The sequence below is a fragment of the Monomorium pharaonis genome, chromosome 11 (genome assembly GCF_013373865.1).
Source record: "Monomorium pharaonis isolate MP-MQ-018 chromosome 11, ASM1337386v2, whole genome shotgun sequence".
Taxonomy (NCBI): domain Eukaryota; kingdom Metazoa; phylum Arthropoda; class Insecta; order Hymenoptera; family Formicidae; genus Monomorium; species Monomorium pharaonis.
Window position 1 is genome coordinate 5,257,858 of NC_050477.1, and position 17,620 is coordinate 5,275,477.

Below are 17,620 nucleotides of genomic sequence, written 5' to 3' on the forward strand. Positions count from 1 at the left end.
ATTAACAATTATTAATTCGAAGTTTAGTAATCTGTTCGCGTCCGAGAGCGAGAAGACGGCAAACATTTGTCCGAAAGCGTTTTAAGTCTCATTGAATAGAAGTACTTCCGGTTCCACTGGGGATTTTTGTGTCAGCCAGCTCGTAGCGCGATCTTATAACGCTGTAAAGAGAGATGGTTGTGTTCCTTCATTTTTATTACACGCGCAATATACCTCGCGCGTACTCACGGCAATAAATTCCGGTGTTACTTCCAAGTTGGACGAAAACATCCCTTCTGGTAGAAACCTGCAGGAATAAAGTTGCGTCGAGGCTTGATGAAGATGTATTCTCGAATGACTTCGTATCATATTCATCTACGTCGTAATCTTTTCCCATCCAGCGAAATCGTTATCGCGTTGCGCTGTTTTCCGTCCGTTTATCTTTTAACTGGCGCCAAGTTAGATCCTATTGTCGCGACTGGGTCGTATTCGATTGTCAGACATTGTCGTAACTTCTCGTCGTTGCACATGCAGCGTTGATGCGCGATCGTTTATAATAAATTCACTCGAAATGGATGTGCCACGTGTGTGAAGTTAGCATCTCAAAGTTTAGCATCTCATAAAAATACTGCAGAATTACTTGCATCCAGCATAGTTTTACAGTTCTTGATAGGTTTCAACAATAGTTCCGTTGAATTTTTTTCCGTATTTTAATTAAATTTTTATAAATGAGATGCTAACTTCCAAAATCACATAATAGCATCTCACCGTATTTCGAATATACGACCATAGAGAAGATTAAATCTATAGAGTTCTATCGTTTAGAGACGTTCTATCAATAATTCTGATGATGAAATTAATAAAAAAAAATTTTTTGTTACAAAACATACGTATATATGCGTATACGTCTGCGCACGTGGATTTGGTGTAACTGGCATCTTAGATAGACAAAATTAATTAATTTAAAAAATTTAGAAAGTATTTTTCAACAACTATCTTGATGGAAAACTTGTATTTATAGGTCTAGACATGAGATGCTGGTCGAATATCGACAGTTCTATTTCTTTTAACGCAGTTCCCATATAGATACATACGCGTACATTAATTTTCTAAAAAGTTCCGGTGATATAAATAATTAAAACATTTTTCAAACATTTATTTTGCCCTCAAAATTCAAATTTTTCGGGTGAGATCGGGAGAGACGGGGAGAGATCGGGAGAGATCGGGAGAGACCGGGAGAGACCGGGAGAGACCGGGAGAGACCGGGAGAGACGGGGAGAGACCGGGGTTACGGGGAGAAACGGGGAGAGACCGGGAGAGACGGGGAGAGACCGGGAGAGACCGAGAGAGATCGGGAGAGACGGGGAGAGACCGGGAGAGACCGGGAGAGACGGGGAGAGACCGGGAGAGGCGGGGAGAGACGGGAGAGACCGGGAGAGACGGAAAGAGACCGGGGTTACGGGGAGAGACCGAGAGAGACGGGTAAAGACGGGGAGAGACCGGGAGAGACCGAGAGAGACCGGAAGAGACGGGAAGAGACCGGGAGAGACAGCATCTCACGTCTAGCCCTCAAAATTCAAGTTTTCCGGGTAAAATAATTGTTTAAAAAATGTTTTAATTATTTATATCACTGGAACTTTTTAGAAAATTATTGTACGCGTCCGGAACTATATGAGAACTGCGTTAAAATAAATAGAACTGTCGATATTCGACCAGCATCTCATGTTTAGACCTATAAATACAAGTTTTCCATCAAGATAGTTGTTGAAAAATACTTTCTAAATTTTTTAAGTTAATTAATTTTGTCTATCTGAGATGCCAGTTACACCAAATCCACGTGCGCAGACGTATACGCATATATACGTATGTTTTGTAACAAAAAATTTTTTTTTTATTAATTTAATTATCAGAACTATTGATAGAACGTCTCTATAAACGATAGAACTCTATAAATTTAATCTTCTCTGTAGTCGTATATTCGAAATACGGTAAGAGATGCTATTATGTGATTTTGGAAGTTAGCATCTCATTTATAAAAATTTAATTAAAATACGTAATTCAACGGAACTATTGTTGAAACCTATCAAGAACTGTAGAACTATGCTGGATGCAAGTAATTCTGCATTTTTTTATGAGATGCTAAACTTTGAGATGCTAACTTCACACACGTGGATCTGCCCTTTTAGAAAATAAGACGCCTTGTGCCGCGGGAATAAAACCAGCGGTTCTCTCTCTCTCTCTTTTATTTAAATAAAATTAAATTATTAAACAAGAGTTACATGAAATTAATTTTGAGATTGTGAATATTAAATATTCGAGGACGCTTAAAAAATTTATGAAGCCAATATCTGCGGTTTATGAATATCGTTTCCCTAAGTTTCATGAAAATAGCTTTACTCAAATTAATGTAATAAAGTTTGAGGCCAAGGCGACAGGAAAGGCAGAGAGGGAGGGCTAACTTCTTTATTATAATCGGAAATTACTCGGCGCATCGCAAAGATCAAGTTTGTAGCCTAGAGAGAGAGAGAGAGAGAGAGAGAGAGAGAGAGAGAGAGAGAGAGAGAGAGAGAGAGAGAGAGAGGAGCTAAATAGACAGTTAGAATATTGGAGGGTGCGAAGGCAGCGACAATTATCGAGCACGTCATTGTAATTACATCGACGGTCTGAAGTCGAGATTAGATTCGGCGTTCAGGAACCAGCGGTTTTCCTCGTTCTATCTAACTCTCGCTCTATATCTTCTATAGTCTAGATTACGGTAATTGGTAGGTCAATAGCGAATATTAATTATCATTTGGCTGCAGAACCATGCAGCGCGCCGTTATGTCCTGCGAGCTATCGCATCCTCGTACCGCTCGATAAGCTCCGGCCGATTTCCCGCTCGAGTTTCTATGCAAATGGCACACAGAACACGCCAATTGCTCGCAAAAACCGTCGAGAGGTTCGACCTTTTAAACCTGCATTCGCTCGGACATAAAACACACGTGCGCGCGCGCTCGCAACTTTACATACTCACACATATACAAACATACGTGCGCATACTTCCGATCGCACGTGTTTAAAAGAATTCGCATAAAAAGATTTTTAACCATTTAAAACATTTCTCACATTTCCGTACTTTTTTTTAAATATTCTTTTATGTGTTCTAAAATATTTGTAGAAACGTGTTTTAAAACGACGTTTTAAAATGTTATAATATTATTTTGTTTTTTCATTATAAATTTATCATTGATTTTATTGCACACATATTACTGTTTGCATCATTTGCATTATATAAATTTACGCAGCATATGAGAAAATCACATAATACAATCCTTTGTATAATAAATTTTTTATATAATTTTATATATTTTTACTGTAATATAAATATTATAATATAAAAGAGATATTTACAAAAAAATATTTACATTAAATATATATATATATATGTCTTAAGATTAAACATATCTTAAATCTTTGAGACGATCTATATAAAAATTTTATAATTTCTTATTTGTATATCATTCTTATTATTCTCTTTTTTTCTTTAGGATGTTTCTTAACTCCTTAACTTCTCACACGCAAACATTTCGTGGTATATATAAAATTACAATTCGTACTTAAAATTCCATTCTAACACGTAAATTTCGGATCGCGTAGAGTGAGTTTTAATCTTCTTACCGCGTTTCCCGTTTCCCTTATATTTAATTCACGCTTATCCGTAGCGCGCGACCTGCGTGAATTTATTGTTTCATCTATCTAATCGGCGTCCCTCGACACGAGTTACATAATACCACTTCACCCGAACAATCAATAACGTAAATTTTGCACAGCGCCAATGTACTACACGTGTAACGCCGCACGCGATGGGAAACAGAGTAAATTCGTGCGCCCGCAACAGCGCGTGTATTATATGCGTTGCATGCGAGCAAGATCTGGCACTCGTAATTTTGCCAATTCTGTCAATCCGGCGCTTACTCGTCGCGCCTCGCGCGGAATTAACGAGCGATTTGCCCGCGTTGATAAACGCAACGCATCGGCAGAGGGAAGGAACGCAGAAATATAAAACGCACCGATAAAAGCGAATTTTAACTGTGCGCGTTTGTCATCGAGAGTTTACTGCTCCACGATGGCAATTTGGTATCTCGCGAAGTATCTCTGCCGGCGATATGTTTCCTCCTCCTTCTCCTCCTCCTCATGCAACGCGAGCATGTGATTTATACGTTTACGTACACTTAAATCACTCGTCTCTTTCACTTTTCTCTAAATATACGTGACACAGATTCAAAGATAGCGTTGCGTTTATCGCTGTGCATACAGATGATGCAGTTTTATATAATACTTGTCCGTCAAATGTAATAACTAAATCCATGTAGATGCACAGAAGACTAATCGACTCTTTTTTTTTCGTCTTTTTTTAACTATTTTTTTTATTGGCAAAATTACAGTGCTGTGCGTTAGTGCACATTCACTTTAGTAGCTGAATTTATACGGACTTTAAACGGTAATCAATCATACATTGTTTGATTTTTGCGCTACGTTTGCCTGTCATTAAATCGAATACACGTCAATCCATATGAAATTGAATGCCGATTAAAAGAAAGCAAGTAATTGTCATGGCATTCCGAGTCGCTGTTTAAGCTCGATTACACGAATCGCCGTAGACACAACTTATTCGTCAACGAAGAAACGAAAAGGAAAACAATGATCCGATGAAAAGAACCAATAAAAATATTTTATTGGTTCTATCGGATCTTTGTTTCCTTTTTCGCTTCTTCGTTGACGAATAAGTCGCAATAAGTCCGATTGTGCCGTGTAATATATTCGTATATGTAATACCGAGAAATTCTATTTCCAAGAGTAGATCGGAAATTCTGTGGCGCAAAATCAACCTCTGTGTATGAAGAGGTATTTTAACCTTCTCTCTCCCTCCTTTGCCACCTATCCATTGTCAATCACATAAAGTAAAATAATGCTCGTATATCAGCGAGAGTCAATAGTCGATCGACGAATTGCAAACTCACTCTATTTGACCGATCCGATATTCCAGTTGAAAGTGATTGGACGGGCACGGTTTGCCGAAAAAAGAAAAACGAAAGCTTGCCCCGAAGCTAGCAAATAGTCTCAATTGGCTAATTAAATTCGCGGCAATTAATGGTACATTTTAGAACAATCACAACACGGAAAAAATCGATGCTTAAAAAAAAAACAACATTATTTTTCTCGCAATAAGTTCTTCATAGGTTTTTCAAACGTTTGTAGCATCGTTATTAAATTACGATTAATTCAATTTGAGATGTTAGTCTAGTTTTAGTCCAGTTGTATTTTTCGACTATTCGTATCGACACGCACTTTATAGAATTGGAAATTATTAAACATCAAGATCCGCTTCGACTAAAAATGTACTTTTTTTGTTGTTGTATTTAATATTCATTTTATTATTGTGAAATTATTGCTTTCCGATTGTTTTGATTTAATCAATGCAATGTTTTAAACATGTGATATTTCGAGGCAATTGCCATCATCAAACGCATTATAAAAATAAAATTTGTAAGAATTACTTTTATATTTTTTTAAATTTTATACATACAAATTTTTATACTTTTATCAATATTTTATCTAATAGTATGACTTGCGTAAAAATGGTTGGTGCTAATTAAAATATTCTGCTGTATAATATCGTTGGAATTATGCGAGCACAATGTTTGAACGAGTTTACCTTCTTTTTATAACGGCTTTTTGCGAACACTACTTGTTACAAATTGTGCGGTATCGACCGCACCCGCCCCAGAATTTCTTTTCACGGAGGTGGCCGTCGTGAAAGGCGACGAGATAAATTCATCGCATGAGGATGTAAAAGAGCAGGAACGGAATCAGCTTTTCTTGCCTCGCATTAACGTATTCGCGCACACTCGTCTTTCCTGAAACGATTTTGTATATGTTGATGTATTCGTTGGTCAGCTTTTTCGGTCATATCAACCTGGAAAATTTTCTCCGGAAAAACGGAGAACCTTTCTCGCGATAATTTCGCGCTCACGAACTTTTGAATTGTATTATAATATTAATTCTTAAATATGCTGCATTATGATTTTTATAACAAGAAATTGCAAGATTATTATACTCACAACTGACTTATTTGAGAACAATTTTTATTGTTTGTTATAAAATATAAAACAAAATTATGATGATTAATGGAAGCTTTGTGTCATGGTATTTAATCTTTAAATATATATTTTTTATACGATACAATAATGCTAAGATTATTTAATATTTTTTTACTCAATTAATAATTTATGATCTTTTCAGTCAATTTTCATTCTCGTGTTTTGATGTACTATCGTTAAAGGAAAAAATTTCAATAAATTCTTCTGAATAAATTAATCGTGTTTTTAATTACTAATTATTTTTAATGGATTATTTTTGCGTACTTCCGAATTTTTATTTTACAGCAGACTTCTAAAAGTTGAATGAGCTATAATGAATAAAGACGAAATGGATGAGCAAAATAATGGTCTTTTAGGGGCTCCTGAAGATAAACTTTGGGGCAATATACCAGGTGGTCCACTGCCACCGGAGCAACCGCCTCCACCACCTCCGACAACTACGGCAACGACGACGACGACGACAACGACGTACAGGCCCTGGAGAACGAGACCTACCAGGCCGAATCATTATCCAGATGATGGCAGACCTCGACAACCGGGTCGTTACCCGCAGAAACCCGAGTATCGGCCGCACAAACCCCATCGACATCACACCACATGGTCGACGACGACGACGACAACAACGACGAGGAGGCCCACGCCGAGGGTGAGATTTCGATGGACTCCGCCACAGCGGGATGACGTGCCCGACAAATGCGACACGAGCTATGACGCTATCAGCATTATTCGCCGAGAGGTCTTCGTCTTCAAAGGACGAGTAAGCGGCAATCAAATTTAAAAAGGGAATAGGAGATAACAAAGAATTATGAAAGGAACATCTCGCTGTATCTCACGCAGAACGATATGATAATGAAATATAACTTTTTCAAGCGCTATTATTTCACTTTACTGATGTAAAGGAGAAGAGTCTCGATATTTTCTAAGGGCAAAAGAATGTATTTTATATCTATCTTCTCGATCCTCTGAAGCATAAAGATAAAATAATTTATAATATATCTTCAATCATTATATATAATATATTTGCTTTATACCGTTTATTTTGTTAAGATCAAGGTGCTATGTATTTATATGAAAATAATTATTACGTACATCTATATATCTTTTTTTACAATTTAAATTATGCAATGTTTTCTGGAGCATAGTTTTCTAAGAATATAATAAATAAGAAAATTTTTTAGAGAGAGAATTTCTTTATTGAGGAATCCTCTTTGGTTCCGCATTGCAGTATCTGTGGCGAATAGGCGATCAGGGAATCTATGAGGGATATCCGGCGGAGATCACCAGGTTGTTCAATCTGCCACTGGACATCGATCACGTGGACGCTGTGTACGAGCGACCGGATAAAAAGATAGTCTTTTTCATCGGCCGTGAGTACTACGTCTTCGACGCCAACAATCTAGTACCGGGTTATCCGAAACCCCTTACAAATCTAGGACTGCCAGAGTCCTTAGAGAAGATTGACGGCGCCATGGTGTGGGGCCACAATGGCAGGACTTACTTCTTCAGCGGTTCCATGTATTGGAGGTGATTGAAGAGTTCATTTTTCAAATCACGGATTTGTAGTCTCACTTCTTATAAAATTCGTTGTACTCCTAAAATTTTCAACATCTAATTTTTGCCGGATATTAAAATGAAAAATAATGTTAATCTGATTGAAATGCGTTTGATCTTTGGACATGTAACGAAATTTTTTTACTTGTAATCCGATTTATATCGGATTCCTACTCTTTTTAATCCATAAATAAAATTTAATTCTCCAATTTAATCTCCTATCCGCAGGTTCGACGAATCTGTTAATTACGTGGAACTCGATTATCCCAGGGATATGAGCATGTTTGCTGGCGTGGGAAACGACATTGATGCCGTTTTTCAATGGAAAAATGGTAAATTTCGTAAACTAACATTCTCAGACAAATATCATTTTATTATAGAAATAAAATTACTTAAATATTCATTTCATTCGAGACAATCTTGTTACATACATATAAAATTAATTTAACTTTTAACGTTAAATACAATACATTTTTTAATAATAAAGATAATTTATTTCTTAATATTTCATTCAATTTTGATTTTAATTCCCAGCTTTTTTAACATTTTATATAAACAATTCTCTTTAATTTCTAACTTTGTCTCCAACTTTTTATCGTAATTCTTCCACTTTTTCGGCAGGTAAGACGTACTTCTTCAAAGGCAAAGGTTTCTGGGAGTTTGACGATCTCAGGATGAGAGTAATACATGAGAAACAGAGATTGTCGGCACCATTCTGGATGGGCTGTCCGCCGCCGGAAGTAGAAACCAATGACATCGAGACCCATATGCCTAGGAAATCGAGGATTGTCTCAGCTTCCGCCGCCGTCGCCACAAGAGCAATCACGCCAATGTTTGCCGCGATCGTTGTGAACTTTATCATGAGGATAATATACGTGTAAAAATGAGGTATTTATCGCATTGATTAATTTTTAAAGAGTGATGTAATTAGAAAAGAAACTTTAAAGTGATATTTATAATAAAGATAATAAAAATATAATTTAATATATCGTCACAATCGTCATAAAATGAAAATTATAACATTACACAATTAAAATAATTTAATGAGGTGTAGGATTTTATTCAGTTTTTATAGTAATTTAAAATCGAGCTGAGCATTATCTCACTTATAATTCCATTTATATATAACTACACATTTTATAAATGCAATTATATATAATATATATAATTTTATTTAAATTATTTTACAAAATTTTATATGGCTCGAGTAAAAATTAATAATTAAATTTTAAATGCGATAAATCAAGTATGAAAAAAATTAGAAAGCAACTGCTGTCACATTTTTTGTCTTCATATATTTTCAGATAATGACGCACGTGTCTTTCCAGCAGACAATGTGCGACGGGAAGCATTTTGTACCTCACATTGGAATTTCGCGTGTGAAATACGAATACCGGAAAGTCAATCGGATTTTTAAAGCGCGAACGTCGATAGATCGGCGAATACAGGGGTTGGAAGACCATTCGTATATCGATTGGAATTTCAAAGAAATGCCTGCGGCACATTCGTACCCATGGACTTCAACTTCCTCGCCGAGCCTTCCGATGGAGAGATCGCGATTGCAGTTTAAACGAAGCTCTAGGAATGATATCGAACCAAGTCGCGGAATCATACGTCTTCAAAAAAGATATATTATACGAAATGATTGACGAATATTAAAATGTTAAGATATTACGAGAAAACATTTTTCTATACACTTTTTACTTTTATTTTTTATCTCGGTACCTAAAATGAAATAAAATTGTATTGACATTTAATTTTCTTTTAAGAGAAACGTGTGACTTAGGTCGATATTATCAATCCTGGAAAAACCACGCTATCGCGTTACACAGGAACATATTTTTGTATATTGTCTTTTTACATGGCCGCATTTACATGCGAAGTAATTAACTTAAGATGTAACTTTTTTTTTTATATCGCATGACGAATGAATGACGGATCCTCGAAGATGCGAAAAGAAATAAAAATCTTGCGATAAAAATTTACAAACTACCACTGCCGAAAATCCATCCAGCGTTTTTCGATATTCTTTTTACAGGGGCCTTTAAATTGAGATAGAACTTATATACATATATCCCTTCTAAGGGTCAATATGAGCCACAAAAAATTCCGTGATCCTTCCGTAAATTGCAATTATTAGTTGGAATCGACAATCTCAAAACGATAAAATAATCGATTCCGACAGAGCACATATTTTATATAAATATTATATTAATTATTGATACCGTATAATTTAGCAAAAGAGGACACGGGCAAACTGCAGTGTCGCCAGTTTTGTAAACTGTGATATTTATATACCGCGCGCAAGCAAAGTAGTTAGTGTAATATCAAGGAATTAGCACAGAATCAATCTCGAAGATTTATATACAGAGCCGGTGTACCAGAGATGCTTGCACGAACTTTGCGGGCGTTGCTCCCGATTTTTTCAAACCGATTTCTTCTCATGAGACACCATTTTTAGTCTTCTCTCAAGAGAGAATGAAATTTCAATCCAAATTTAATCTTAAATGTTTTTTTCCACATAATCTTAAGTTGTAGCTTTGACAATTGAGAAAATTTTAAAAATTGAAAAATAAAAAGTAAAGATGAAGAAATTAAATTTTTGCAAATAAGAAATTGACTGCAGTTTTAATATACGTGCGATACGCCTCTGCGAAGTTTGTAGTATTTGTATTTCCAATATACATCTCTGTATATATATATATAAAAACATGTTTTATAATTATGTAATAGGTCGCGCGTATTGCAGAACTTTGTACTGTATGTTCATGAAACGCGCAACATTGGAAAGAAGACAAACGATATAAATGATATTATGTATTTCAGAAATATATAATTATATTTTTTTTCTTCGATTACAACTTTGACAATTTTACTTCTGGTTGAGTAAATACTTTGTTATGGAAAAGCAGATGCATCAGAGTGTTCTACTAGAAAGCGACAACTTCTCCAATTCTTTTTTAATTCCAAACTTAAATTAATGTAATGAGAAAATTAATGTAATATGCCGATCTAATGTGTTCTCTATACTTATTTTATATATTGTCAGTTCGTGCTTTATTTGTGTATATACGAAATAAAGTGATTTTACCAAACGTACTCTATGACACAATGCAAAAAATTTCTTCGTGTAGCTTCATGTACGCATTACTAAAAAATACCAAGATGGGAAAAGCAGAAACATTTTATATATTTATTATTCATATATATATATATATATATATATATATATATATATTATATTGTTCATATATTTAACAAAAGCATTGTACATTTCAGCGGATCAACTTTATAGGATATGTCAACAGAACTTTTTTTCATTTCTTTACAGCATTTTTATACATCGCATTTCATCAACTGGACAGATAAAATTACGATTATCTTATTTGTTCCTCACAGTACGGTTGATTTATTCAGGGTTGAGCAAGGGATATGACGACCATGATGCGTTCAAACTCATATTTCGCTATTTATATAGATTCTAAATAACAATGATTTTATAACGACACAATTGCTCCTACAAGAGCAAACGAAAGAATAAAGTTCTCGATGAACAACACAATTCGAGAACATTTTATAGATGATTTTCACTAATAAACGTAAACTCTTGATCACATGATGATCCATATACAGCCCAACAGATTTGGGCCTTAGGCTCGTCCCCCAATTTTTATTAGTGATAAGCAACATTAGCGTGTATCTTATTAAGCGTATGTTCGAATCGCACCATAGCGCGTCTTTGGAGATCTCTTTGGATAATCGGCACTCCCGATGTGACGAAGCTTCATCGATATTCGCGTCGTCGACGATGCTCGCACGAAGAGGCCGATCTCAGCCGCTGCTAGGGATACAAGTCCATTCCCTCCATCCAGGGGTTCAAGGCCCGCAGAGTAGATCGCACAATCGTGTCTACCTCAGCCATTGCACCTATTCCCATGTCACCGCACATCAACGTCTTGGACACACAATGCACCTCCTTGTAGCCCCAGGATTTAAGCAGTGATACCTGAAAAAATAAAAAAAAGTCCCATGAGTGTTAAAAAAAGCAACAGAAAGGACAGCAAAATTTTAATTATATTTATTTTTTATTGCTGATTGTTTTCAATATTTTCATTAGTTTTTGAAATCTTGGTTTTCAACAATGCAATATTAACATATAAATGTGTACAGATTAAATTAATTTATCTCATAATATGTTATTGTTGTCTCTGAATACAATAAAACAATATAAAAAGGATCATCTTTTTACTTGATAGAAAATTCTTGACATTCTTTTATTTTTCTTTAATTTTTAATATTATTCTTTTCCTCTTACTTGAGGCATCGTAACTGGATGCTCCCACATCTTGGTGTTCATTGCTGGGCAAAAGAGGAGCGGCTTCATAGGGTCCCATGCGCGTGCCACGCAGGTAACGATATTGTCGCATATGCCACTGGCAATCTTGCCCAGGGTGTTGGCATCCAATGGCGCTATCACGAATACGTCCGCCCACTTCACTAGGTCAATGTGCAGCACTGGATCGCCACGATCCTGCCAGGCGGCCCACTCCACTGTATCGGAAAGGATTTGAACCTCAGGCGGCAGCTTAACATCCTTCAAGAAATGCTTTGCTCTCTCCGTCACGACCACCCTCACCTCCAGATTATTCTGCCGTAGCATCTCTACTAACTGCGGTAGTTTGATCGTTGCTACGCTACCAGTGCAACCTACCAGTACCCTTTTCCTGGAGGAGCTCGCCATTTTTTTCGCCTTTACGTTTATCTTTCGTTCTCTATATCAGTTTGCACAAACCGCGATAGACTTCTCAGCTTTCAACGTGTGATATAAATATCAGAACTCTTTTTTATTTGTGGGATATTTCTTCTCTTAGGCCACTTGGGTTGCAACACAATCCAGCTGTACGAGCTACACAAGGATGTCTTTATATTAAAGCTCAAGAGGCTCGACCCAACGAGCGATACAACTTAATTTACAATCTTTCTTATATGAAAATAAAAGGTAAATACATGGATTTTTAATATCGTTTCAGTTTCTCTTTCTCTTGGTCTCTTTTAATTTTTATTGTTACTTTTTTCTCAATAACACTAACATAGAGGAAGTCCTTGTTGCACCTGGCTGGCAGTGCGTATTCTCGTTTGAACACACTAAATCACCGAATTGTCGTTACGGCGTATCCTATTTACATCGGAAAGTTCCAAGAGCACCAAGTAACCAGAGAGTGCACCAGGCACTCTCGAGAGGACAGTCGAAACGAACGACAACAATTACGATAAGGATGGGACCTTCCCTTCCCCCTCTATTTGTTCTCGAAGACGACGATATTGACGTTACGTTTCTTTGGCGCCCTCGACGTTTTCGGTGAAGCCGAGGTTGGACCAGTCCTCGCGCGCCATCAGCTCATGATCCATGCGGCAGCCGAGGTACTCCTTGGCGATGTCGCGGCACATCGTATTCTGACTACGATTCTCGGCCAGGCAGCGCATATACCTGATCATGGTGCTCTTGCAACGGCCCTCATGGTCCAGCGGGAAGCTGCCGCGCTCCGGCGGCGTTGGCGTGAACAGCCTCTGCGAGAACGTGTACGAGGACATAATAATACGCCACTTCACGGAAGCGAACACCCCCAGATACTGCGACGAACGAAGAAGACGCTGGTCAGGCCCCCTCAGCCCCCACGACAACTCGCCATCTTGGCTGACCGTGATCCACAACGATCCAGGCTCCTTCTTGCTACCCCCTCACCTAACCTCCGCGGTCCATCGACTCTGAAAACCTCGAAGCGACATCCCTGCTACCCTGCACATACCAGCAGCAGATGGGCTTTCGACTCTCAGCTCTCAGCGCCGCCTATTAACCAACGAGTGCCAACGTTCCCCTGACGAGGAACGCGGGATCAGCACAAACTTTGAACAGCTTGAGTGGTATTTTTATTTCTATATCAACATGTTATTTACAGTATATGATAAGATTATCCTTTTCTGTTTTGTTTGTTGCCACGTTGATTTTAGCTGAACGTGATTCGTAGCGATACAATGTTTTAATTTGACATATGATCGATGAACTACATTTCTATAGATTAGATAGGCTTTTCTAATCTACAAGTATATATATTGTAACTTTAAACTATCATTATATGCCACGTTAATAATTCCTGAAATCTATTAAGTCTCAATTTGCTAGAGAATATTAAAATTTACAATAAAATAAATAATGATGAAAAAATAACTCTGTAACAGATTTTCTATATAGAAAGATGTTTCTTATATTCAATTACAACAGGTTTATATGTGTAATTATCGAGTGAAATTTATTTATTATTAATAATGTATTTGATATAAGAATTTAATGTTTAAATATATATATTATTAACCTGTTGTGATTGAATATAAGAAATAATTATCTCTTTCTTTACAGAAAATCGGTAAAAGAGTCATTTTATATCATTATTTATTTTATTATAAATTTTAATATATGTATATGACTCGATAAATGAAAAATATTTAAAATACAAATATCAATAAAAGAAGAAAATTACGTAACGCACACGAACGTGAACATAGTGTTGTTTACATAAAAAATTTTCAGTTTGATTAGATTAAAGCGCTGCCTAGTTGGAAGTTAAAATACGATCGAGCGCTAAATTTAGCAATGCAATTATTAAAAACTAAGTTATTTTTTTTTAAACATAAATTGATATGTATAATTAGCCGACATTTCCTGTTCATAATAAATCTTATCTAAATAAGAAAAATATTTTTTCTTGAATATTTCCTCTTACAACTTTCCTGTATAGATATATTATAAGTCATGCATCCTGTATGCATCATATTTTTATCTTAAATTTCATTCTACACACACATAATTAATTTTTATATCTTACTATAATATTTATCGACGCGCAGCACTCAGTGATAACATTACTATGATATTGATAATCTCTGTAATCATTTACTTTTCCACATTTGTACAAGTAGATTACGTAATAGTCATAAGCAGTTAGTCACAAGCAACAGATAAGTTTTACTTCCAATCATTAGTGGAGTAGGGATCGTGAAGACTCTCGAGCGAGATTTTAAATATTACGATCGACTTCTGAGAAGATCGTTAACAAAGCAAGATGTTGGAGGACCTTAAGGACTTTTCTTTTAAGGACTTGAAAATAGAACGCGTCGAGGATGAGCTGGCGACTGAATTATTAAAGTCATATCCGCTTCACAAACGTGGGTTCGTTAAAGTTGGTGAAAAAAAGTGGTTCCTGCCGTATAGATATGTCGAGGAAGGCAACAAAATATATAACTTTGAAATTCGTCCGGATGATACATGGATCGTTACTTATCCTAGATCAGGTAATTTATTTCCAACATTTAGACATTATATTATCTTGTAGTTCTCTTTACTCTATCAGTTGAAAAAAAAATGAGGAAAATATTGCCGCGTATTCTTCAAGTGTAAATAAAAAATTTTTAATTTTTTATAATAAAAAATAATATAATACGAAAGTTAAGAGATTTTAAAGATTATGTATATATTTCACAAAATTGTTGTATATACATTCCACATAATTTTATTTTAAAAGTAATAAGTTCCAAGAATATTAATTCGCATAATTATAGTAGTATAATTTTTTTAGTCTAGAAATCTTTAGAAAATATATTAAGAAAAATCATTCAAATAAAAGTTTGTCAGATTGATATTCTTTTTATTTAACAAAATAAATTTAATCTTCCATTTGAAATAATTATTTTGCAAGTTTTTTTATCTTAAATTGTTAAAAGATAAAATTGTTTAAAGATATCGTTTCAAAAATTATGATGAACTGAAATTCGATATGGCATTTTATATATTAGGTACGACAGTGACGCAGGAGCTTGTGTGGCTGGTGGCAAACGACATGAATTTCGACGAGGCACATCGAAGATATTTATTAGAGAGATTTCCCTTTGTAGAGTACAGTATAATATGTATATATATACGTAGAAATAAATTTACATTTTCTTTTACGTTATAGAAAAAGTTTCTTACGCGCGTAAATGCTGATAAAAATTAATTGAAATTAAAATGGAATCTGCAAATATTTATTTCATTATATATCCAAAATGCATAAAAAATTTTATTAGATTGTATTTTATTATATAAAATATAATAGAATATAGAAAATATTGTTAAAAAACCCTATAAACTATATCCCTCTTCTTCTTACGCGAGATAATGATTATGGAATAAAGTTATTTTTTTCTAACAGACATTTTACTATATTAGAAATTTTTGTTTCTTTTAGAATAGGAGCAATATTAGATGGCAATATCATGGTGAAAGATGTTCCTGATAGAGTTAATACGGAAAAAAATAGTGTCGAATTCGTACACGAAAAGCCTTCGCCACGTTTTATCAAGAGCCATATGCCTCTCGAATTGTTGCCAACAGTCGTAAATAGCACTTGCAAGGTATATATGTTACATTCAAACATTTCGTAAATTAAATGCATATTTATTGTATAATAATAAACACTGTATTTATAAAAACAAGAAGAAATATGATAAATTCGTACGAAAAATATTATAAAACAAATAGTTGCTTCGAGAATTCCATTTAAAAGATTTTTTATTCATGTATACTAAAGTCCATTTCAATTAAATAATTTTTAAAAACAAAGTTGTTTTAGCTTAATTCATACATCAAAAAGATTCTATCTAAATTTGCAGACAAATCTTTTATAGATGTATTAATTTTGTTCCTAGATTATCTACGTTGCAAGAAATCCAAGAGACGTGGTAGTGTCATGGTATAATTTTCAGAAAACTTTGGTACATTTCCAGTATCAAGGAACTTTTGAACAATTTTGTGATAATTTCATGAATAATCACAGTAAGCTTTGCGAAATGTTAATCCTTTTAATTTAATTTAATCTTTCTAAGTTGGCGTTTCAAGATGGCCTTATCTGTCGTAATTTCAGCATTATGGAGTCCATACTGGGAACACATAAAGGAAGCTTGGGGGATGAGACACAGAAAAAATATGATGTTCCTCTTTTACGAAGATTTGATAAAGGTAAAAAATTTTATTATTGCACATTTCATATACGAGATGCAAATTTATTAATTATCTTATTAATTATGTCTATCTATGTCAATTTGTTCTCTGTAAGAGAAATGGAAAATTAAATATTTCCGATAATTTTTTAGAAATATTATTTAAAAGTGTAGTTCTTAACTTTCGTTTACTTATACCAATAAATTAAATACATTTAAATTTAAATCTCTTAAAATTTGATCACATGATTTAGAACATCTATATTTTATACTTCTGATAAAGACATAGATAATTAAAAATATTACATACATTTAACTTAAAGATATATATTTCGATATTCTAGTTAATGTTTTTACTTTTGTTTAGGATTTACCTAGGAATATAAAAGAAATTGCTACGTTTTTCGATAAGACTTACGATGACGAACAGATCGCCAAGTTAGTGGAGCATTTGAAAATAGAGAATTTTCGTAAAAATCCTATGGTAAATCAGCCCAGTCCCGACGTTGTGATGCAAGCGGAGATGTTTGTCCGACAAGGAACAACGGGTGGTTGGAAGAAGATGTTTACGCCACAAATTGAAGAAAAATTTAGTAAATGGATCACTGACAATTTAAAGAATACAGATTTGGTTTTTCCAAGTTAAAATTATTAATAAAAACTTTCTAAAAATGAAACTATAAAGTTGATTTGCATATTCTTATTTAATTAAAAGAATCAATACATCATTTGTTATTTTGCGCATTCCTTTTCGCACTCCAAATCCATTATAGTCCATCTGTCTTTGCAGAAATTTAATCTGTTGTTTTCTGTTATAAAATCTTTTAAAAATATACAAGCTAAGTCTTTGCTGTAACAACAATGAATTTTTCAAACAAGATTTTAAAGATGTCATCTCTTACAATATTTATGATATGTTA

At 34.7% G+C, this 17,620-nt stretch overlaps 4 protein-coding genes across 5 annotated transcripts in view; 2 read left to right on the plus strand and 2 right to left on the minus strand.

Moving 5' to 3' along the window:
• The window catches only part of LOC105832008 (matrix metalloproteinase-2), a 171,078-nt gene extending 160,313 nt beyond the window's left edge, over window positions 1-10,765 (plus strand). For both annotated transcript variants that reach the window (XM_036294032.1, XM_028191439.2), the window contains exons 8-12: window positions 6,476-6,876; window positions 7,345-7,643; window positions 7,899-8,002; window positions 8,292-8,558; window positions 8,975-10,765. In XM_036294032.1, coding sequence (XP_036149925.1) covers window positions 6,476-6,876; window positions 7,345-7,643; window positions 7,899-8,002; window positions 8,292-8,551 — 1,064 coding nt within the window. In that variant the 3' untranslated portion in view covers window positions 8,552-8,558; window positions 8,975-10,765. The remainder of the gene's footprint in view (window positions 1-6,475; window positions 6,877-7,344; window positions 7,644-7,898; window positions 8,003-8,291; window positions 8,559-8,974) is intronic.
• Window positions 10,766-10,890: 125 nt separating this feature from the next.
• LOC105832011 (phosphopantothenoylcysteine decarboxylase) lies at window positions 10,891-12,411 on the minus strand. Its single transcript, XM_012672581.3, has 2 exons — window positions 11,986-12,411; window positions 10,891-11,676 (listed from the first exon to the last, which is right to left on the minus strand). The coding sequence occupies exons 1-2, from the start codon at window positions 12,409-12,411 to the stop codon at window positions 11,512-11,514; spliced, it is 591 nt and encodes a 196-aa protein (XP_012528035.1). The 3' UTR covers window positions 10,891-11,511.
• A 14-nt stretch (window positions 12,412-12,425) lies between these two features.
• Window positions 12,426-14,389, minus strand: LOC105832012 (cytochrome c oxidase assembly protein COX19). Its single transcript, XM_012672582.3, has one exon. It carries the CDS (start codon window positions 13,260-13,262, stop codon window positions 12,999-13,001), a length of 264 nt encoding a protein of 87 aa, XP_012528036.1. The 5' UTR covers window positions 13,263-14,389; the 3' UTR covers window positions 12,426-12,998.
• A 275-nt stretch (window positions 14,390-14,664) lies between these two features.
• On the plus strand, window positions 14,665-17,428 carry LOC105832014 (sulfotransferase 1C4). The gene is made up of 6 exons (XM_012672584.3): window positions 14,665-15,017; window positions 15,519-15,618; window positions 15,950-16,115; window positions 16,410-16,536; window positions 16,625-16,719; window positions 17,068-17,428. Exons 1-6 carry the CDS (start codon window positions 14,789-14,791, stop codon window positions 17,344-17,346), a joined length of 996 nt encoding a protein of 331 aa, XP_012528038.2. The 5' UTR covers window positions 14,665-14,788; the 3' UTR covers window positions 17,347-17,428.
• The last annotated feature ends 192 nt before the right edge of the window (window positions 17,429-17,620 follow it).

Bases quoted from the DNA above. Each gene is read 5' to 3' on its own strand.
- LOC105832011 (XM_012672581.3), bottom strand. From the start codon at position 12,411: ATGGCGAGCTCCTCCAGGAAAAGGGTACTGGTAGGTTGCACTGGTAGC. The intron at 11,677-11,985 runs GTAAGAGGAAAA...TTATTTTTTCAG, and splicing joins ATCCAGTTACGATGCCTCAA to GTATCACTGCTTAAATCCTG.
- LOC105832014 (XM_012672584.3), top strand. From the start codon at position 14,789: ATGTTGGAGGACCTTAAGGACTTTTCTTTTAAGGACTTGAAAATAGAA. The intron at 15,619-15,949 runs GTACAGTATAAT...TGTTTCTTTTAG, and splicing joins GAGAGATTTCCCTTTGTAGA to AATAGGAGCAATATTAGATG. The intron at 16,116-16,409 runs GTATATATGTTA...TTTTGTTCCTAG, and splicing joins TCGTAAATAGCACTTGCAAG to ATTATCTACGTTGCAAGAAA.
- LOC105832012 (XM_012672582.3), bottom strand. From the start codon at position 13,262: ATGTCCTCGTACACGTTCTCGCAGAGGCTGTTCACGCCAACGCCGCCG.